The sequence below is a fragment of the Gossypium hirsutum genome, chromosome D12 (genome assembly GCF_007990345.1).
Source record: "Gossypium hirsutum isolate 1008001.06 chromosome D12, Gossypium_hirsutum_v2.1, whole genome shotgun sequence".
NCBI lineage: Eukaryota > Viridiplantae > Streptophyta > Magnoliopsida > Malvales > Malvaceae > Gossypium > Gossypium hirsutum.
Window position 1 is genome coordinate 12,416,711 of NC_053448.1, and position 23,555 is coordinate 12,440,265.

The 23,555-nt window shown below is 33.1% G+C and overlaps 3 protein-coding genes across 10 annotated transcripts; 2 read left to right on the forward strand and 1 right to left on the reverse strand.

Moving 5' to 3' along the window:
• The first annotated feature begins 2,102 nt into the window (after nt 1-2,102).
• On the forward strand, nt 2,103-3,977 carry LOC107945673 (probable galacturonosyltransferase-like 1). The gene has a single exon (XM_016879770.2). The coding sequence runs from the start codon at nt 2,314-2,316 to the stop codon at nt 3,379-3,381; it is 1,068 nt and encodes a 355-aa protein (XP_016735259.1). The 5' UTR covers nt 2,103-2,313; the 3' UTR covers nt 3,382-3,977.
• LOC107945671 (probable vacuolar amino acid transporter YPQ1) lies at nt 3,594-6,657 on the reverse strand. Of its 8 annotated transcripts, none has more exons than XM_016879765.2 (12): nt 6,083-6,648; nt 5,886-5,928; nt 5,729-5,755; nt 5,386-5,484; nt 5,163-5,266; nt 4,910-5,081; nt 4,714-4,818; nt 4,523-4,630; nt 4,407-4,427; nt 4,280-4,338; nt 4,001-4,091; nt 3,594-3,929 (listed from the first exon to the last, which is right to left on the reverse strand). In XM_016879765.2, exons 1-12 carry the CDS (start codon nt 6,310-6,312, stop codon nt 3,831-3,833), a joined length of 1,158 nt encoding a protein of 385 aa, XP_016735254.1. In that variant the 5' UTR covers nt 6,313-6,648; the 3' UTR covers nt 3,594-3,830. The 8 variants fall into 8 exon arrangements, 6 of the variants coding, with proteins under 6 accessions (XP_016735254.1, XP_016735255.1, XP_016735256.1 ...); XM_016879766.2 differs by having other exon boundaries at nt 4,523-4,618; nt 6,083-6,646; XM_016879767.2 differs by having other exon boundaries at nt 3,594-4,091; nt 6,091-6,657.
• An 11,618-nt stretch (nt 6,658-18,275) lies between these two features.
• LOC107945674 (probable calcium-binding protein CML41) lies at nt 18,276-19,064 on the forward strand. Its single transcript, XM_016879771.2, has one exon. It carries the CDS (start codon nt 18,346-18,348, stop codon nt 18,928-18,930), a length of 585 nt encoding a protein of 194 aa, XP_016735260.1. The 5' UTR covers nt 18,276-18,345; the 3' UTR covers nt 18,931-19,064.
• The last annotated feature ends 4,491 nt before the right edge of the window (nt 19,065-23,555 follow it).

Sequence of the window (23,555 nt, forward strand, 5' to 3'; positions counted from 1 at the left end):
CTGTTTTCACCCTTGCATACACTGAAACTTTAAACACACTTCCTCAGACACAGACACCAATCAAAAGACAACCACTGACCTAGTTGTATAGTGATCACAATTAAACGGAATAACATAGATTACAAATTTAAGGTACAAAGGAACTCACCAAAATTCTTTAGTTTTACTTTTGATGAATGAAATAACCCTCTGCTAAAAATGAATCACAACATTTGTTAATTTATAAAATGGATTTTACTTTTGCAACTTGAAGGGCAATCTTGGAGGACTTGCCTTGTCAAATTCCTTTTCTGGCTTTTCAGATGAACCTTGAAAGATGTTTGAGGTTTGAAATTTATATGATTTGAACATAATTTTTCTTATGATTAGTAACATGGTAGTTTCAAGAGGTGATTTAGATTATTTATGTCGAAACTCCAAATGTTCTGTACCAAACCTTCAATAGATGTCTTTCTGAAGGTTAACTTGTTTTGAGAATACTAACTGATCTGTTTATGTTAACCAGATAATTGTCTGCAACTTAATGTTCGAATATGAATACAAAGTAAGAAGAAGCCACCATGCAGTAGAATAACTGGACTTCAGGTATTATTTTGTAAAATATCTATGCCCTCATGCAAGCTTCCAATCATTCAAAAGTTAACAGAGGAATTATTTTGTAAAATATCTATGCCTTCAAGCAAGCTTCCAATCATTCAAAAGTTAACAGAGGAATTATTTTGTAGTTTTCTCCTGGGGACCCTGATTTATTGATGGTCAGTTCTGCTGATTCACAAGTTCGAATCCTCAATGGTATTGACATGGTATGCAAATTTCGAGGTAGGTAGTTGTTTTTCCCTGATTTAATTGTATGTTAGATCGAAAGTTAGTTGCCAATTTGGTAATTTCATGAAGAACAAAGAATGGATGATGCGGAAAAAAAAATGAAACTAGAGTTCTATTTTCCGGTCATCCCAATTTGAGGAAATTTGTTAGGCGAAATTTGGTTGTTTTGGTTCACTTTGTAACTTGCCTTGGTAACAACCTTTTGGAAAGGGTAGAATAAAAGCCTACTTCACTCACATTATACTTTACGGTTAATCTTAACACCATACAATATGCTTTAAACTCTAATCAAGATGACTCTATTATCACTCTTGAGTTGCCTTCTCTATATATAGGTCTGCACAATGCAGGGAGCTAGATATCTGCGGTATTCACCTCAGATGGAATGCGGATTGTTTCAGCAAGTGAGGATTCTAATGTCTATGTGTGGACTATATTAACCAGGATGGGCCAGTGTCCCACTCAAAGAAGAATCGGTCTTGTGAACGTTTTTCACAATTTCTTCTCAAATAGCATCCTGTTGGAGGCGATTTCCCACTATTTGACCAGAAACGTCAACTCGAAAAAAAAATTTCGGGACCCCTAACCCCTAAAAAGCCAAAAAACCCAAACGTAAAATCAGGTCAAAATCGCGTCCCAAGGATCGCGCTACGTGTCAGGACATCGCGGCCACGTCAGCGCGACCTGCTAACGTGACCACGATGTCCTGACACGTACCCTGACATCGCGCTTACGTGGCCGCAATTTCACAGAAAATGACCCATTCCGATAAATAATTAAAAAATCGGCCCATTTCGATAAATTTAAAAAAAAATAGATTTTTTTTGGTAAAATAGTCGTAAAGATGAGGATTTCCGATTCTAGTGGAACAGTTTTCCACAAATCTGTTGTTTCAATGTCTCAATCAATCCCACCAAATGGCAGCTAGGTGTCATCTTTCATTAAATGTTCAACGCATTATCTGAAGCTTAAATTTATTGCTTTTTATTTCTTCATGCAAATCCTTAGATTGGGGCAACTGAAAAGAACAAAAATAATAAACCCTGTTCCAATTTCAAAAGCATGCTTTAAAGATTTGATTTGCTTTCCATATTTTTAAACTTAATTAAACCCTTACATGGACTTGATTTTTCTGCCTTGTATTATATTATTTGTATTTCCTTTTAATAATTTAATGCTATTTTAATATTTCATATTAAATTTTAGTATTTTTAAAATCCAACATGAAAATACTGAATTCTGTACCCTCCTGGCTTCCTAGCATCACTCATTTTCAACCAACACCAATACAAGGGTAACCCAACCTAATTAGCTTAATCCGTAAATAACTCGAGTTGGTGTTAAAATTCAACATTTAAGCTTAATTCGAGAGTTTAGTGGAAATCATGGATTTGTCCCCTTCCCAAATTTAAAAAGGGATAAAAGCCACAATCTAGCAGTCCTTTTCTTCTAATATCTACATCCTCCCTGCTTTCCCACCAAGAGAAAATGCCAAAACTTGCACTAATACCACCACATGATCACCACCGACACCACCGGCAGCTCCTCCTCATCTTCCTCCTTATCTCTGCCACCACTGCTGCCCCTGCCTCCGCTACCACAAATTATCAAGTATTCAAGGAAGCTCCACAATTTTACAACTCTCCAACCTGCCCTTCCATTCACACCAATGGAATGTGCTGTGATCAAGCTGTTCATGTAGCAATGACCCTAGATACAGCCTACTTACGTGGCTTAATGGCCGCCATTTTATCCATCCTCCAACATTCTTCTTGCCCTCAAAACATCCTCTTCCACTTCATTGCCTCCGCCACTGCCAACCACCAACACTTCCGCTACACAATCTCCCGCGCTTTCCCTGCCCTCGTCTTCCAAATCTACCCATACGACTCCAAAGCACTGTCAGGCCTCATTTCCACTTCCATCCGCTCAGCACTCGACTGCCCTCTCAACTACGCTCGCAACTACCTCCCCAACCTCCTCCCTCGTTGCCTCCGCCGAGTCGTTTACTTAGACTCTGACCTCGTCCTCGTCGACGACATGGCTAAACTCGCCGCAACACCACTGGGAGATAGCTCGGTTTTAGCAGCACCCGAGTATTGCAACGCCAACTTCACCTCCTACTTCACCCCAACTTTCTGGTCAAACCCTACTTTATCTTTAACATTTTCGGGCCGCAAAGCTTGTTATTTCAACACTGGGGTGATGGTGATAGATTTACAAAGATGGCGTGCAGGAGATTACACTACAGAGATTGTAGAATGGATGGAGCTTCAAAAGAGAATGAGGATATACGAGTTAGGGTCTTTGCCACCCTTCTTGCTTGTGTTTGCAGGCAACATAGCGCCTGTTGATCATAGATGGAACCAACATGGGCTTGGAGGGGACAATTACAGAGGATTGTGTAGAGACTTACATCCTGGTCCGACTAGTTTGTTGCATTGGAGTGGGAAAGGGAAGCCATGGGCGAGACTAGATGCTAACAGACCTTGTCCCTTGGATGCTTTTTGGGCTCCTTACGATTTGCTGCAAACATCCTCTGCTTTGGAGTCTTAAAAATATTGGTGTATATCATACCAATAAATCTTTCTTTTTGTTGTTGCTATTTTTTGTCTATATGTGTATATGGGAAAAATATGATCTCAGAGTCAGCTTTCTGAAGAAGAGAAATTATCAAGATGATCTTCCCTTTCTCCATTTTCATTATATATTTTGAAGGCCTGTAGTGTAGGCTGCCTTTTGTGGGACAAAGCCTTGAGATTTTCGGATTGAAACGGATAATATGTTACATAAAATTTTCCATAGGTGGAGCACTAGAGAACCAACCGAGCACACCAGTTAATAAAAATTACAAGTTCAGTTTGTTGATTGAAGTGATCTTCCTACAGAAAGAGAAGCTTATACTACTACTACTACTACTACTACTACTACTACTACTACTACTACTACCACCACCATACTAGCGAGATACAAACAGCAACTTGTCCCCTAAAGATTTCAGTCATTTAGATTCTTTTACTTGCATCCATGTGATCTCCATAATCTTCTGCATCACTGTTAACTGTGTCTCTGAAAAAGGAGTAATACATATACTGTAATATGATCTGTTATAAACAATGTTAAGGTTTAATGTTTGTGTAAGCAGAAATTGTTGTAAGAAAATCAACAAGGATACAACTAAGTCGAGTGCCACGCAAATTGCAGCATCCAGCAGCCATGGCATGTTAGGCTTAATGTTTTCCCATTCACTGGTTCTCACTAGAATACTGTGAAAAACATTCAAGGCAAAGCTTGACATAATCATACAACACGGTACCTAAAATTGTAAAATCAATGTCTAAAAAACCGGAATCGATGTCAAAGAACTGTGAGAGCTCCAGCCACCGGTTCAACAGATCATTTTTTTTTTACAGCGGTGAGTGAAATAAATAGAAAAGTCTGAGGCAGAGCTAACCTTGCCACATATGTAGCATTAGCTATCAGTGCAAAGATGAACATGAGAGGATTCAAGCCCTATATGATTTCCACTCATTTAGTCAAATTCAATATATTTATATATAGTTAAGAGTTAATAGTACTACCTCAACACTGCCTCTTTTGATCTGGTCAACAAAAGCAAATCATTTGGTAAGTAACCAAAACGACTATAATGAGAAAAAAAAATGCATGGTTTTTATGAATTTAGCTCAATGCTTACATTTAACCATATCTGAGGGATTCGGCCGCCCATGTATATGGCGGCCATTAGCCATCCCAGCCACTGCCCAAAGGTGCTGTGGCTCATACTGTGTTCCTGCAACAGAGACTGATGGTTTTAAGTTATTTGCAGTTGCATGGGTCGACGTCGATCTTTGTCGAATTCGAGTTAGAATTAACCAGGAACGGTACATGTAATAGTCTTCGACTGGTAAAGCCAGATCTTGCTTCCATCCATGCCTTACTTCCTAAAGGCAAGTTGATTGAGGCAGCTAGAAATGTACCATAATTTGCAACCTGATCATTCATACGGAATTTACACTAAAAAAACCGAACAAAAGTTGGATATTTTAAGTTTTTGAAACATCAAAGCGGGTTCAAGGCTCACGGATCTTGGGATTGGCCTAGGTTGAGTGGCGGACTTTTTGGATGAAACATGAGCTGATTCATCTTCTGAGGAGGAACCACTGTCGAGTTCCATAGCTGAAGGGCCACTTTTAGCTGCTCTCATATATGTTCGGATAGGTGGAGTGCCACTGCCAGCCAAAGATCTAGCCGACCTGAAAATAATGTAATATACTGTAATTAATGTCTCACAATACAACAAAAAGTGAGTTTTGAGGTTATTAAGAATAGCATACATGTAGTAATACTCCCTGCGAGGATTGGGTTTTTGTGAGGCCCTAGGAATGGGAATGCCTGAGCCAGGTTTCCCAGCCTTCAATGGTTTTTTCTCATCTTCAACCTAACATTTTAAATACACAACATATTCATGAATCCATCTCTGTCACAAACACCATTTCTCATCTGTACAAAAATGAAGTGAAAGACAATAATGTTCAACCAAAATTACAGGGTGTTTACCATGTTGTCAGCTTTGATCCGTCTACATTTCCACCACCTATAGATATAATCATAGTATATACTTTCAAGTACTAGAACCACAGTACTAGCTGTATAGAGCTGACAAGCAAAATCAGGCAATTAGGTTTGGAAGTGCCAATGCAACCCAAAGTATGGGTTATGAACCGAATGGGCTCGGTACAACTTTGAACAATAGACCCATGATGTTGACAATGACTTGGGTTAGATCGTTTTACTTTGACCGAAATGGTTCTTCAAGAATAGTCCTTAAGTGCAATAATAAATAGAAGAAGGGTTCATTAATGAAATGAAACATGTAAAACCTAGACTGTCAGTAGCGAACCAGAGCAGTGTAGAACTGAGTTGGCAACTGCATCCACAAAATTCAATTAGTCTCGTTAATCTTTTTTTTTTTTCATATGAAAGATAGCATTTTTGTTGATAAAACAAAGTCATGGTTAAATCCAATAAAGCCCGAGGAAAAGAAAAAGAGAGCTCACCGTTGCAGGTTCCAGAAGGCATCCAACAAGGTTGAACACATCACTGCAACACCAAACAAAGATGAACGATAGTCATGATAAAGCATAAACAAGACAGGAATTTATATATGATGACGAACATTCTATGTATCATTAAAGAAAAGAAAACGAGAGTGATAATATGGTTTTTCTTTTTGGAGGAGAAGAAGGAATCAAACCCAACAACCCAAGTGAGGAGAAAAAGAAGGGAAACTCCATGGCTGGACTTGGTTTTGAAGTTGGTGATGATTTGAGGGATATCTGCAACTCCCCAGCAGACAAGACTAGTTAACCCAAAACCAAAAGACAAATCATCCTTTAGATTGCAAAGACAGTCTTTGAAATATCTCTCAACCCACACATTGCAGGGCTTGTTTTCCTTAACACAGTAAGCTTGAGACTGAGACATACCAAAACAAAACAAAAAAAGAAAATACTGCAAAAAAAACTAGGTAAGTTGATGAGTTTTGTGGAAAGAAGAGCCTATATATATCCAAAAGTTGGTTCAATTAGTATTAGTAAATAGAAAGACCAGAAATCACTTAAAATTATTTATGTCCTTTTAAGAGTGAAGCGAAAGGACTTCAACGCTCTCTCTCTTCTCTTCCTCTTTCTCGTATGCATATTCTTATCCTGGATGCTTTTACATTCAATCTTCAACTTTTTCACACAGAAAAACCACTTTTGATTTCTTGTATGAATCTTATGAAAGCATATTCCTGTCATTCATCGATGCATGATTGCATGTAAAAACTTCATGGACGGTTCAAATTCATCAGTGCTGCAACAAAGGAAAATGAGACAATATTGAATGTGTCAGAATATGATGACATTTTTATGTCATGGTAGATATAATATGGATACATGTATATCCATATCCTTTTCTAAATATAACATTTGGTTTTTGTGTTTTTTTTTTAAATTTAATATTTGAGTTTAATTTTAATGTTTAATTTGATATTTAAATTAAATTAACGACATTATGAGTTCCAATGAATGTTTGGCATGAGTGCTTTAGTAAAAAAACATAAGTACTTAATTGGGACAAAGAAAAAAACCCAGGTACCAAATTAAACATTAAAATTAAACTTAGGTAGAGAAGCAAAACTCGATTCTATTCGAAAAAATTAATTTTTTTCCTAATTTCTACTTAATCAAATGAAGTTATTTGAGTTATTCAATTTTTTTTTGAATAAACTTGAATAAGTAATTTGATTTTTTGATTTCGAGTTGAATTTTACAACTCGAATAACAAATTGATGTAAATATCTATTGGTTCCTTTTTGAAAATGTGCAATTTGGCCCCTCTCAAAAAATTCAAAATAATCTTAAAAAATATTTTTTCAAAAAAAATTATAAATATATATAATTCAAAAAATTTAAGAAAATATTATTTGTGTAACCAACTTCAGCTAGATAATGACAATCTATATTAAGAAAACACTATTTATCAATCTCTTGTTTTCAATATTAGTATGATCTAAAATAATAATTCAACTTCCTCCATGTCTATACTTTACCATGAGGAACTTTTAGTCAATGTCTCCTAGTAATAGCATCTCGAAGAACTCGTCCATCAACAACAGAACCTTCCCAACCAGGAAGAACATAAATAAATCGCATATCATGTGTACAAACACCTAACATATTTGTTGTTATGTCACCTTTTCGAGTTCGATACCTAGATTTATCAACTAATGGAACCCTAATCTTGATATAGGTTCCATCTAAAGCACTTAAGCAATTCTACAAATAAATTAAAAGGTCAACTTAGGATACTCTATTGAAATCTAAATCAAGTGAATTACTTCTAAATAATATATATACCCACTCCAATACCTTGAACTATTTACATCTTGTGTTTGTAGAATTAGTTGGTACTGGCTCTAGCTTTTTAAATAACACATCTTGTAAGTGTATCACACCATTTAATACATTGTGAAATGATCTACTAGCGATTTCTCTAGACCTATTAAAGTGATTCTTGAGAACTTGATTTTTAAGATGATGGGCGATAACATGTAAGAACATTCTCACTTGCTCATCTACAAGCATGTTCCTTGATGACTTCAACCCTCCTAAAGCTTTTAACATCTCACATAATTTAAATAAAAAGAAACAAATCTATTCATCTTAACTTGTTCAATACAAGTCTCGTCACTAGCATGTACAAGTCGCTTCACATAATCCTTTTAAGTATAAAAATTAAAAATATATGATCTAATCATTGGTCTATAAGTTAATAGGCTAGAGACGACACCCAACATAACTAAGAACCAACTCACAACTGTACGCATTTGCAACCATATTGTCCATGCAAGACCAATTCTTTTCCACCTCTCACTTTGTACTATTAAAGGCAAACAAACCATTACTACAAGATATTAAAGTGTTACATATCTTCAAATCATACTATAAATTAATCTCAAAATGGAATGTGATGCATAAATTTAAATTATGATTAACAAATGAGAATTAAACAACACAAGAATGTGATGCATATATTTGATCAGTAGCTTGTCCTATTCAATTTCATAACATAATGGGCAATAAATCCCCATAATTGTGTTGAACATCATTTTTAAGCAACTCTTAAACACGATTTTAGTCACTCTCTTACTCTAGCCAAATACCACCACATGATATATCATTTTACCATTCATAAGATGTTAAAGAATCTCAAACTTGTCCAACATGTTGAGGCCATTCGTTCTAGCAAATACTAGCTATTGGCTAATATAAAACAAGTTGTTTCTTTTGTTAGGCAAGTTCTACTTTGTTCTAACAATAAAGAGAAACAACTTTTAGATGCAAAAAAGAAACAAGCAGATGAAAGAACTTAACCTTTATAGATTTATGGCACTCAAGTTCTTTATAAATTTCAATTCCTGCTATATCAATTAGTTTTATATCATCAATTCAAATATAAGCTTGAAGCAATATATAAAATTAAACCTACAATTTTTTTTAGGTCAGGATAAATTATATTATTAAGCAAGGTAATTTTTATAAAGCTAGACGAGTTGGCAGAAACAAAAACATGACTAAACTAAAACACTATACCTCCTTAAAACCCAATTGAAGAAAATAAAGAGATTACTCACAACCCCAATCTGACACATGCATAGAAAACGTATTTATGAAAAAAATTATAAAAAAGAGCAATAATTACTAAAACTAGAGAGTTAATGTAACACTACATACCCGATCCAGTCACCAACTCGAGTCAGGGGATGTCACTACAGTAAACAGAGATCATCACATGCAATTCTGGCTTAAAAATCAGTATTTTTGTAACGACCCAATAGTCACGGGTGTTAGAAAGTGTATTTTTGAGACTTTGTTTCTACAAACCGGACCCGTGAATATTATTATTAAATATTTACGGAGTTATATTAGAGGCGAATTAAAATTTTAGTAAGCAATTTTCTTAATTTAGGAGCTATTAAGGTATAGGGACCAAATCGTGAAAGGGCCAAAAGTTGAATTATAGATTAAAATAAACTAAAAGGACTAAAGTAGCAAATATGCATTTTTTTATATGGTAGTGGATGGTTATTAACAAATGTATATTTTATATATGTTATAATAATAAATAAATAAATAAAATGAATCTAATATATAAACAAAATCATTTTCTTTTATTTTAACATGAAAACAAATTGAAAGAAAGAAAGAAAAGAATAGAAGAAGAGGCCGATGACACTAAGGGCTTAAAAAATTTAAATTTCATGGTTAGTCAATTTTGGTCTCTTTTCTTGTAATTTTTATGTTTTTGGAATCTTGGTACTTTGAGGTACTCGACTCATGTTATATTTTTTAGTATTGTTTAAGATTTTAGATGTTGTAATTGTTGAATAGTTTAATTACTAGGGGTTAAATTGATAGATTTTTAAGTTAGAACTGGAAAAGAATTAAATTGTAGTATTAATTATTGATTTTAAGCTATAGGGACTAAATTGAGAATTGAGAAAAATTCAAAATTAAGGGGTAGAATTGAAAAATGGGGAGCTAAATTAGCTTAGAGTGAAATTGGTATAAAAACTTGAGGTTAAATGTGAGATTAAAATTAGTCTCGGTTTAGGGACTACATTGAAGAATAAACAAAATATAGTAGAAAAATTGAAATTCTTGTGAATTGAGTGGTATGTTATTAATTTATTTAAATTATTTTATTCCATAGCAAACATCATTCCAGAATCCTCGAGTAACAAGGGGAAAGACAAGGTTGACGTCGAGTAGCTTTGTATATATGGTTTGTGTTTCTATAATCTGAAATAATTTACAAATTGTTGCATTTTAAATTGTTTGCATATAGTAAGTAATTGAGGTGAGTACTCTTGTATTTTGGGTTGAATTGAACCAATTGATGATTATGAATATCAAGAAATGTGACGCTTTTATAAATATCGAAATGAATATGTGTAATTGAGAAATTGTGATTGTTACCAAACTTAATACATGTTTATATGTAATTATGTATGTATATGAAATTGGGACATTGGTTGTATTGTAAAGTGAATTGAAACCCTATTAATTGTTTCGGGCTAAGTAGGATATAGATGGCATGCCATAGGATAGGAAGAGTTCAGAGATCTCTTTGACCTCGAGTCGATGAGGCATTGAGTGTCAATTTGCTTCGGTTTAACCGATGAGACACTAGGTATCAACTTATATAACGCTAGGCATAGTTATTACTTCGGATTTATCCGATGAGGCACTAGGTGCCAAACTGGTGTGTTAGTTGGATCCGTGTATTCGTCCAAGTCCGAGTCGTGTTAATAGGAGAAATTAAATGATAAAATTTATGTATTGATATTGAGATAACAAGGATGAGAAATGGATATGGGATGGGAAATGGAGTATGAAATGACGAAATGAGATATGAATATTGAAATGAATTCATGTATTGAACAGAGAGATGAATCATGCATTGCATGAGTTGAAATTATCAAATGCTATATGAAATGCCATTGTCATGTACTAGAACATGTGGAATCTAGTGGGTGTGAATAAAGAATGAGCAAAATTATATTATTGAATTGAAACATATGTTCATAACATTGCTTGTTGCATTCTTACATTTTAATTACTCATATCAAGTTTAAATTGTTCGGATTATAGAAATGCTACTAAGTTATACTCAACGTACGGTTTTGTTTTCTGTGCACAGGTTAGGTAGATTTCAGCTTACCGTCGACTCAACATCCAACAAGAATCCTGAACTCAAGTGTAGTGATGTTTAAATTTGTAACGGCATGTGCCTAGGAGGTTATTTGGTTGATGTTGTTTATAATGTAATGACATTTTTGTTTTCTAGTGAAATAATGGTTATTTGTATATATGGTTGTGGTTGAGGCTATGTTTGGTATGATAGCTTAGCTTAATGTTTTGGTATGTGTTTTAACTTAAAGCTTGGTAGCCTAAGTAGCTAAATGTTAGTTCAATTTTGGCAAGTTTGGTATGAATGAAAGTTTTGAATGGTTGATGCTATGTTAATGTGCTTGAAGATATAAAATGTGGTACCAATGAGGGTACATTGGTTGGCACTTAGGATGATTGTTTTGGCTTGTTTTGAGCATGTTTAATTGTGTTTTGAATAGGTTAAATGACTGGTGAATTGGTTGTTTAGTGTTCAAGTAAACACAATTTGGTAAACTTGAGTTTTAAGGTATATTTAGGTACACACGGCTTGGGTCACGGTTTGTCACATGACTGTGTGTCACACATGGGAAACACACACGAGCGTGTGCCCTGAACGTGTTGTAAAGTAGTATAGGAGTAGTTTCCATATGGCTTGCGACATGACCGTGTGAGATTAATTCAAGAGGTATACAGCCCAGGCACACAGGTGCGTGAAATAGCACACATGTGTGTAGGATAATCACACGCCCATGTCAGGAGCCACATGGTCTGGCACACAGCCTGGGACACGCCCGTGTGACCCAAGTCAGTGAGTTACACGGGCTGGGACATGGCCGTGTGTCCCAACTTTAAAAGTCACACGATTTTGGGTGTTCCATACAGTCGTGTGATCCCTATTTCTAGAATTTTGAAAATTTTCCTAAACTTTTAGAATTGTTTCAAATTAACCCCTATTTGTTTATAAGCTAATTTTAGGGTCGTAGACTCATATGAAGGACTATAAGAGTATTTTTACTTTGATTTTGAATGAAATAGCAAACCTGAATTAGGTGAAGTTTGTCATTCTACTAATATCATGGAATGTAGCAATAGTAGTAGTCGAAGTATGGTTCAATACTCTAATGCTAACAATTGGAATAATCTTGTTATTTATCCACATTCTAGTTTTCAAGAAGGGATAAATAGTGTTAAGAGTGTAGATAATGGAAGACCAAGTTTAACATTGCATAGCATGATTCATTATTCAATTGTATAAAACTCTAGTATGAAAGTATTGGATTGTCATGATCATGCCCCTATATAATAAATGATAATAGTTAGCTTGCACCATTGCTTATGATGTAATTAAATGTTTTGATTTGTTAGTAATGCCCGTGACCCTAATCTGAAGACATAGAGGGGTTAGGGGTGTTACAATTTCATTTCATAATCCATATAAAACATGATTAATAAACTAATTCGGGTCCCAATTGAGCTTTCGAAAGCTCTAAAACAAGTTCGGGATTAAATGAGGACCAAATTAAAACTTTTGCAACAAAATAGGGCAAACATGAAAACATGAGTCACACGGTCATATGGCTAGGTTGTGTGAAAGGTTGTGCCCGTGTGTTCATATGCCACACGGCTATGTGACTAGGCCGTGTAACTAACTATAACTGTGTGATCCAAATATTACTAAACTTGCAATATCCATATAGGCGTGTGGCCAGCCCGTGTGAGGCACACTCCCGCGTGCTAGGTCGTGTAGGATAAATATGTGTCATTTTAAGTGTTCATTATATATCAAGGAAGCCTATGATTCATGTAATGCATAAATGGCAACACAACCTGTACAAAAACTAATCAACCATCATATCAAACATGTAACTAACCGTTTTTAAGGCCATTCATTCATATGACAAAGATATTTCTCTTTAACAAGCTTAATGACCTAAACAACCAACATTTAAACAAAAAGTCTTATTCATCCATGATATTATTTTCAATTCATCTCAAAACATATCATACATAAACATTTCCTAGTCTCCTAACCAATATGCCTCAATGACATATTTTCACAAGATGTTATACATATAACATATTTCATCCAATCATTTCATCACCAATATGCATACATTCCAAAACATTCATCTCAACCTTGATGAAACTTACCAACTTCCAAAATCACATTTAACACAAGTGGTCAATAGTAGTTCTTCATCCAAACTTGTTTATACACACCCAAAGTACACACATATATAAACATTTACAAGCCATAGAAATAAAATAAATGTTCACATGTCTCACATTATTTCTTTCCAAAATAACACTTATACATTTAACTTATATACATGCCACATAACCAATAAAGAACATTTCAAAAGAGCTACTGAGTTGATGCTGGATAGTGTGAGCTTTGAAGAGATCTGATAGTCGTGTTCCACAAAATGTCAACTATATGAAACAGGAAACAGAATTGAGTAAGCTTTATGAAAACTTAGTAAGTTCATATAAAACATATACACTAACTTACATTGTAAACCAGAAATACCGTTATATAACTAAGTATTCATGGCATAATCAATCCTGACATTTCATTTCACAAAAAACATGTAAGTCTTTCATATATTCATGTAACAGGGCAATATTTAAAACATTTCAATCAATTCAATCTAAGTATACAATGCTTATTCCAAACAACAAGTCAATCACTTCACTTATTTAATCAGGACACCCTAATCAACAATAGTAAAATGATTTGGATACACGAGTTACCATATTAGGGAGCATCGAGGTGTTAAATAGGGCACCAGAGTGTATAACAGGGCGCAAATGTGTAATTAGGAGCACCGTAATGCAAACAGGAGCACAAATGTGCTATCAGGAGCACCATAGTGCTAATAGAGGTATTAAAGTACTATCAAGAGCACCGTAGTGCTAACAGGAAAAACATGCATCTACCCTATTGGCATGTCAATGGTATCCTAAACATTTACTAGGTTCAAACGTGCACTTATACATGACTCAGAACTTTCATGTTACTATAAAATTCCCAAGTACCAAGACATATATCAAAATCATCTCAATATCATGCTTTACTCTACACATAATATATTTATCACATACATGTCTATTTACCTTTCAATTCAGTCCAAACTCAACTTTTATATTAATGTTATTTCATCCAAGATTCATTCAGTATATGTAAGAATTTATAAAACAATTGACCAAAATTTATAATAATTTTGAATTGTGTGAACTTACCTAATACAATCAGCTAATGAACTAGAATGTAGGGATTATTCTGTAGTTTTTTATTTCCTCGATTATCAACAACTTGATCTATATAATAGTTAAAATTCAAATTATCAATTCAAAAATCATTATATCACTCAAATACATGCATATGACCTTTTAATTTCATTTTACATAATTTCCCTAAACTTTTATATTTTATTCAATTTAATCCCTAAAACCAAGACTATTATAACTTACACAATTAAACTCAATTTTTCATTCCAATTTCATTTACATCCTTCTACAGCCCTCTAAACTCTAAATTTATATAATTTTCATGTCACTTTTATCATAACACAACCAACTAACGAGCTGAAACGTAGGGACTATTCTGCAGTTTTTCCTTTCCCCCGATTATCAACAACTTGATCTATATAATAGTTAAAATTCAAATTATCAATTCAAAAAGCATTATATCACTCAAATACATGCATATGATCTTTTAATTTCATTTTACATAATTTCCCAAACTTTTATATTTTATTCAATTTAATCCCTAAAACCAAGACTATTATAACTTTCACAATTAAACTTCATTTTTCATTCCAATTTCAATTACATCCTTCTACAGCCCTCTAAACTCTAAATTTATAGAATTTTCATGTCACTTTTATCATAACACAACCAACTAACGAACTGAAATGTAGGGACTATTCTGCAGTTTTTCCTTTCCCCGATTATCAACAACTTGATCTATATAATAGTTAAAATTCAAATTATCAATTCAAAAAGCATTATATCACTCAAATACATGTATATGACCTTTTAATTTCATTTTACACAATTTCCTTGAACTTTTATATTTTATTCAAGTTAATCTCTAAAACAAAAACTATTATAAATTTCAAAATTAAACTTTATTTTTCATTCCAATTTCAATTATATCCTTCTACATCCCTCTAAACTCTAAATTTATAGAATTTTCATGTCACTTTTTTCATATTCACAATTTAGTCCATATATGCAGAACTAGCAAAATTTACTTAACAAAATAGTCCTAGAACATTTCCAAGCTTCAAAATCTTCCATTTAATATCAAGAACATCCAAAAATCATCAATGGTCAATTGTTAAAACTTGAACAGTTTTGAAAATGAAGATACGAGTTAGATAGATTAAGTTGTAATGATCTCAAAAACATAAAAATTATGAAAAAAAGGCTCGATTTACTTACCATGCAAGAGGAAAATGGTTTGGACGATTCTAAGCTCCTTTCCTATGGTTTTTTGGTTACAAAGATGAAATGGGGAAGAAGATGATCACTTTTCCCTTTTGTTTTTGTTTAATATTTACTTAATTACTAAATTAACATTTTAATTATCACATAATTTCCACCCAAAAGCATGCATAAATTTTCCATGGCTTTTAAGGATGGTTTAGTTTCCTTTTAAAACCTCTAACGACTATTAACCATGCATTTTAGCTAATAATAATCAATAGCGATTAACTTTTACAGTTTTTCCTATTTAGTCATTTTCCTTAATTAACTGCCTAAACACCAAAATTTTCGAACTAAACCTCAATTCAACTATACAATAGCTCCATAAATATTCAATGAAAATATTTACGAGCTTCGTTTACAGAACTGAGGTCTCGATACCTCGTTTTCAAAAACCATTAACTTTCGAGACGAACCACTTTTACTGTGTCAACTGACCAATTAACAATTCTATCAAATCACGATCAATAAAATATTATATTTAAAATTGTAAATATTACATAATAATATTTATAGACTCACTCATTGATTTTGTAATCTCGTAACCACTATTTCTGACACCACTAAAAAATGAAATGTTATAATTGAAACAATTCTCTAACTAAAAAGAAAAAGAGCAGCAAATATGCCACTATAATCAAGCTAAAACTACACAATGCTAAATGCTTCCAAAGCTAAAACAAAGAAAAAATCTTTTTACGAATAAGAAAAACAAAAATGCCTTGCTAACTATTCAATTTTTTTAATGAGTTCACAAGACATTTTTTTTTGCAAAAAGTACTCTAAAAGGAAAAAAAAGATTAAAAAAAGAAATGACCTGAAAGGGCTGAAGGAATATGGTAAAGCAGATTGGATTTCTCCTTGTCAATTTATGTGAACTAGCCATGAAAGATTTTAGTTGGAGCCTTGAATCATATTTAGGCCTTATTCAAGCTTTAGTTGGAATATAGGGGCTAAACAACATATCCCATAATTGGTGATTGCTGCAAACCAAATGCATGTTTGTTGTAGGCCCATTGAATATGGCCTAAATGCTTGGTTCATTCCATTGAACCAATTATACTGTAATTTTTTAAACATGATAGCTTGCATGATAATCCATTTATACTTCATACTAATTTTTTTTTAAAAATTATGAAGTTTTTTTTCTATAAATTTACTTTTTAATTTTGTACATTTTTACAATTTTTAAGTATTTGTTGACGTGACATATAAAATAAATAATGTTATGCTAGTGTCACGGGGCTAGACCTTTCATCTTGCGTTCCGTGCGACCTTAGGCAATCCTTTCGATGCAAACATGCCTAAGTCAGCCTAATCACCACAAAGTGAGGATTCACAAAAAATTTCTCCAAGGCACCAATTTATATAGCGGAAGCAACTCTAGCCAAAAGAAGACACAAAAGAACAGAAAGCCAAAGGAAACTATGCATGAGAGGTGTTTGAGTAAATACTTTCAATTGTATTACTTTCTCTCAAAGAATATAAGAAATAATAAAGAATGAAGTCCCAATGGATGATTTACAAATGAGGGGGAGACTCTCTATTTATAGTTGAGCTCCCCCAGAACCGACGGTCTAGATCAAGTTACATCGACGGACGAGACGAGTCTATCCCTTAAGTAAAGGGATTTACAAGATTACATAATCAAATCAAATATTATAAGATATGATTCCTCTCAATCTTCTAAGATTAGTTTCCCTAGCCTATGTTGCCATATCTTCATTATTGGGCCACCTAGGCTTTAATCTGACAAGCTTCTCCAACAACTCTTTGAATCAAGCCAGTTCTTGTGAGCTAAATGATCCCATCTAATCAATAGACCTCCATGAGACGCATCTTGTGCGATGGTCACGAGCTTTGGACTTTAACCCATGACACTAGTATACAGTACTCGTGGACGACAGTCACGTGGGTTACCATAACAACATCGTTAAAAATTAATGTTTTAGTTAGCACTTCCATTTAAAAAAATAATTTGACTCTTTTCGAAAATGATTAATAGCCAAATATGGCTAAAAAAATAAGAGATAATTTGACAAAAATATAAATGTTGAGAGTTAAATTTATCATTATAGCTTTAATTTACTATTATGGTGATTTTAATTTAATTTTGGTTTATAAAAAAACTTTAGAAAAATTCTATTTTGATCTCTTCAACAATTCGATGATATTGTGAATTTGATATGTAGTCAGAGTGTCATATCATAAAAAAATTTAACACCATTAACATTAAATACTACATTAATAAAAGGAATTAAAGTTGAAATATCAAATATAATATTTTAAATTAAAACGATAGTTTATTATCCTTTAGAAAACTCAACCCTTTACGTGTGGTAATAAAGTTTGAAGATATTATATAATTAGAAAGTAAAATATTATTTATTTAATTCCAAGGATAAAATATGAATATTTAAATTGTTTTAACAATTTAAATTCAATGGACTAAAATTTGGAAAAGATGAATAGAATCCGATCAAAGTTGTGGATACTTTTTCACTTTTTCGATCCAATATCAAGCGATCAATTAATAGAAAAATAGCTTTATTCGAACAAATAGGTGGTCATACGTAATTTAGTAACCCATTTTAAAGAGAGAGTTGGCTCTTTTATTTGTGTAAAGGACAGTGGTCAATCAATTCTGGGTCCCTTTAGGAAGCTGCCATGCAATTTCCCTCCACCAAATCACGTTTTACTTATTAATATTTCACCTTCTTTGCATTTTCCCAAACAAATATAGCTTTCATCGCTTTTACTTGTATTTAAGCTCTTCAATCTTCGTTAACTTCCCTTTGAAACTATGGCGACCACTAAAGTTTCCAAAGCTTCCAAATGGTTCTCAAGCAAGACCCTTAGGTTAAGCCTTCACCGCCGTCGATCCAAGTCTTCTAGCTCCTCCACCCTCACCTCTCCTGCTTCATCACCATCCTCTCCTCGTGAAAGACCCAAAAGGCCTCACCAAGTGGACGAGATGAAACAAGTGTTTCGCTATTTCGATGGCGATGATGATGGGAAAATCTCGGCTCTCGAACTTAGGGCATACTTCGGCTCCATCGGGGAGTACATGTCACATGAAGATGCTCAAATGGTGATCAACGAACTAGATTCCGACGGGGATAGCATGTTGGACTATGAAGATTTCTTGAAGCTAATGAAAATAGAAAAGCGGGATGATGATGATGATGATGATGACCTGAAGAAAGCGTTCGAGATGTTCGAGTTGGAGAAAGGTTCGGGTTGCATAACTCCCAAAGGGTTGCAAAAGATGTTGAATCGCCTTGGGGATGCAAAGTCTTATGATGAATGTGTCGCTATGATTCAGGTTTATGATATTGATGGTAATGGGGTGCTTGATTTTCATGAGTTCCACCAAATGATGGCTTAATTTGATAGGACACTCGTACCTTTAATTTGTGCTTAAGCAAATATCAATATTAAGGGACTCACCAACTTAGTTATTATTAACAGCTATGAATGTACCAACTACTTAATTTAGTGGCAAAAATACTAAGTTGCGAAGCATGAGGTTCAATTCTAAACAATTTCATCTATTATTATTTGAAAAAATGTCGAATTTATAAAAATAAATAGTAATGATGAGTATATTCTAAATAACGAACAAAATTTTCTTAAACTTGATCTCATGATTAACTCTAATATTATAATTAATTATGAATTGCTGATTGATTGAGATAGTAATGGTTTTGTTTTTTAAAAAAAAGTGAAAATACAAGTTTAAGCATTAAGAATTGTATTTATTGAGGAAGTTTGATCTTAAATATTCATTTAAATATGAGTTTGATAAAGGTAATTTTTATTGTTTAACATGAATTACTCAAAATGTATTCATAATTTGATTATTAAAAAAAATTAATGCATGCAAAAAAAAGCATAAAAATTCGATACAATTTATATTAGAAAGTATCGTATGAAACTGTGATTCTATGTCATCTCTATCCCTTTTCAATAGGAGAATGATAGAGAAAGAATATGTTGATAATATATCAAAACATTGATAATATATCAAAATAGTATTTTTTTTTATTGTTGCAATATTTATTCAATAGGCATTCAATAATGTTAAGTCACCTTTTTATGTTGTAAAACACTGACAATATATCAAAATAGTATTTCTTTTTAAAATTGCTTATGATAAACATTAAGACATATGGAAATTATATTAAGGATTCTTTTTGGAATTTAAGGCATATTTTTAGTGTTATGAATTTATTAATTAAAAAAAACATTTTGCAGAATTATAATTCTAGAAGTTAATTTTTTTTATAAGTTCAAGAATTATGAATTTTTCTTATTTTTTCAAATTTTTATATTTTTAAATTTTTCTTCAAAAGTTAAAAGTTGATAATATTAATAATCTTTTTATAACTTTTCATGACTAAAAGAAAAATATATTAATAATTTAATAACGTTTAGGGCAAGTTACCCATAAATAAATCAATGGCGTCTAAACCTTCATTATAGTTGTGATTGTGAGATTTGGATAAAGCATAATTTGATAATAATAGTTGCATTTGTACGAGAGAAAAAAAGCATATATTCTCGTTTTTGTTTAATTTATTAAGAGAAAAAAATTGAAGATATTATATTTTTATTTTTATTACAACGATAAATGTTGCAATTTGAAATACTAAAAGAAGTGCAAATATTCAAGTTTAAAAGAGATCCATGTAAAAACCCTTAGAGCTAAAGAAAAAGCAAGGCATGCAAAAGCAAAGTAAGAAAGAAGAGTTGACAAATGTGTGAAATTTGAAACATATTTTATTGGCTTGTTGGGAAAGGAAAAATAATTAACAAGTTGAGCCATATTCATGGACAACCCGTGTGGTACGAAACAAAATAAAATAGCTTCAAACCCCTCAAGTTTGGCCGTTTTATGTCAAAATCCCATACCTTATTTTCAACTAAATTAAATCAAATCTCATTTCACTTGAATTTTCAAGGGCTAAATTATCTATTCAAATTCACGTGTTAGAAAATTGAGTTTGAAAAACACAGCAGAAATAAATTTAATGGATTTTTTAAAAAAAAGAACTAAAACTTGGTTATGATACCTAAAGTAATAAACACTTAATTAAAATTATTCCTTTTCGATTCGTCTAGGATGAACGCTTCGATCAAGTAGTCTTCTCCGTTACCCTCAAGCTCACGTCTGTCGAGTGTGGGTTCGCTTCGAATCAGAAAATTTTCCACAAAACTACCAGTGAAGTAATTTCGAAATTTCTCTAAATTTTGGGGTCAAGTTGTAAATAAAAAAAATAATGACCCAAAGGAGAGTTTAGAGAGTTCAACTTTAATTAAAATTAATCACTTTAATATTAAATTAATATAAACTTATCAAGATAAATATTAGATTAAATTTAATATTAAGATAATCAATTTAATATTAAATTTATAAAATATTATCAAAATAATTATTAAATTAAATTAAATATGAAATTTATTAAAATAATACTATTTTTGGACTAATTAATTTAAAATCAAATTATCCGGTAGCGTTCCAGTAGGAGTGTGATTCCTCCACTACTCAACCGCCAAAGGACCACCCGCCAACCACTGGAATACCGCCATTGCTACCAGCACTGCCGTGTCCAATGGTGTCATCATAGATGCGACATCCTCACGACAACTTGAGCTGGTTTGACTATTGTCGGTTCGGTCCGCGCCAATTACGACCCAATTGGTCCGGTCTTTCCACCAATTGAACCATTGGCTCGATTTCACATACCAAACCCAGTTCGACTAGTTTTTGGGTCTTGATCTCGGTTTTGGGTTCTCGGGTCCAATTTTCAAATTCAATTACCTATTGGGCCAATTGTATGACTTGAAAATTAATCTCCAAAAATATTATATTAATTGTAATTAATTTGATTAATTTAATTTTATTTGATCAAAATTAATTTTTCAAGAAAATTCTTTAACCAAATTCTCTAGTTGAATAATTTTTATGACTGCCTAATATAATTTCATATTGAATAAATCGACTCAATTAAATTATTTATAAAGTCGTAAAATTTTCTTTTGATTCAAATGCAGTTTGATCGAGTTTTTGTTGAGCTAGCAGAGGGACCAATCAGACATATACAATTAGGATCTAGTAATTACAATTATGTCCAGAAGCATCGTTCTGATAATTCACATTTAGTTAATTATGGAATTAGTCCACAAGAAGTACTATGATTGAAAACTCCTTATTGTATACTCTTTACAAAAGCAACTCATCCAACTACTTTGTGTAATGACCTCGTCATGTGTGTGTTACACCTCATATAATATCCTTGATTCCTTTGGGTTAAATCCGTTCACCCAATAAAATTTTATTTTATCTCATTGTCACCACTACGTTTTCTTAATGATTAATATTGTCACACCCCAAAAACAACGGATCCAAAAAGGCGAGTGAGGCATCCATGTTAACTGTTTTGGCACACTATGGTAGTATAATCCACCACCTTGTTGGCTTGCTGGTGAATTAAAGTATTGGCGCATACTGGCATAAAGTATTCACCCGTTGATGGTATTTAATGATTTAATTATAGGATATCTTCAGGTGAAGAAAGAATATGCTCAATAAAGAGTATGCTCAAGAAAGAGTACGCCTAAGGAAGAGTACACCCCAAAGTTTTGGCTGAGCATGAAGAGCCTACCAAGTGTATGAGAAAGCTGTAGGAGACTTAATTGTCTTTAAGGTCACGTGAGTCACCACCAAGGTATAGTACGCTTGGTTTGCATGAGCACTGTTTAAGTTGGTTCTTGTAACGGGATTAGTTGAGAGTTAATTGGATTGATTTGGCACTCCCTATGACTGGTCAAACAGTAACGTAGATCTTCGCCAAATTTTCTTTTACCAACCCTGAATTTGGTAGGAAAAATTAGGGGATGATTTTAGTAAGCATCGTCACTTGTTAAAATTCACAAAAAAGGTGATCGAGAGTATATATGTAAAGCGAATTGGGGCATTCCAAATGGTTTTTCTTTTTGCTCGATGTCCTTCTATCTAACCTAAATGTTCTCTTCTTCTTTGTTAAGCTAGAGCTAAGATTTCATTTAATCAATGGATGATTCAACCTTCTAGTAAGTCTTATAGCCTTGTATGTAACGCCCTGAATGATTTAAGTCTAATTGTTGTGAAATTTGACATAAATGTGTATCTGCTTCAGTGGTTAAGTGTTTTGGGTGTGTGTATGAGGTCTTGGGTTCAAGTCATACATTTGGAAATTTTTTTATTTTTTATCCAAGTTTTATCCCTGTTGGGTGGGCTTATATAATATTATTTTAAACTCATATCAGAATGAGCCTACTAGTTCGAGTGGTAAGGAGTTAGTATGTTGGAGATCTTGTGTTTGAATCCTTGCGTGAGCGAGGGTGATAATTTTTGCTTTGGGTGTCTAAAAGAGGTTTGGAGGAACCAAAATTCTGAAGGAGTTAAGAGTTAGTGGGTTAGTAGGATTTAGTGGTTAGTGGGTGGTTAGGATAGATATTGTTGTTAATTTGATTTTCTTTTTTTTTTAATTTTGTTTCTCTCATTTCTAAAATTTCTGACATTCGTTTTTGCTTTCTTCGACTCTTCTCTTCTTCTTTCAATTTTCCCTTTTTCAATTTGTACTCTCCTTTTATTCTTCGCGTGTAATTCAGGATTTTGGTGTTTTCGTTTGGTCAGGTAAGTGGGGGGCTTTCACTTGTCGATAGGTTTTGTTTTCAGTAAGCTATTGGGTTTCTCCTTTTCGTTTGTATTCTTAGTGTGTGTTGCAAGGGAAAATAATTCTCTGTAAATGTTTTGTATAGTAAAAGGCAGTGAGACGGTAGTTTTCTCTCAATTAGTCTAATTTGTGAGTGTGATTGGATTTTATAGTGTTAAGTGTATGCATGTTGCTCAATTTAGTATTTATGGATTTGCAATTTAATTGCTAAAAAGGTGTTGGGTATTCTTTTTTTAGGTGCTGGTGGTCTCGGAAGTGGTTTTGGATCAAAATCGTACCAGGTGTGTACCCT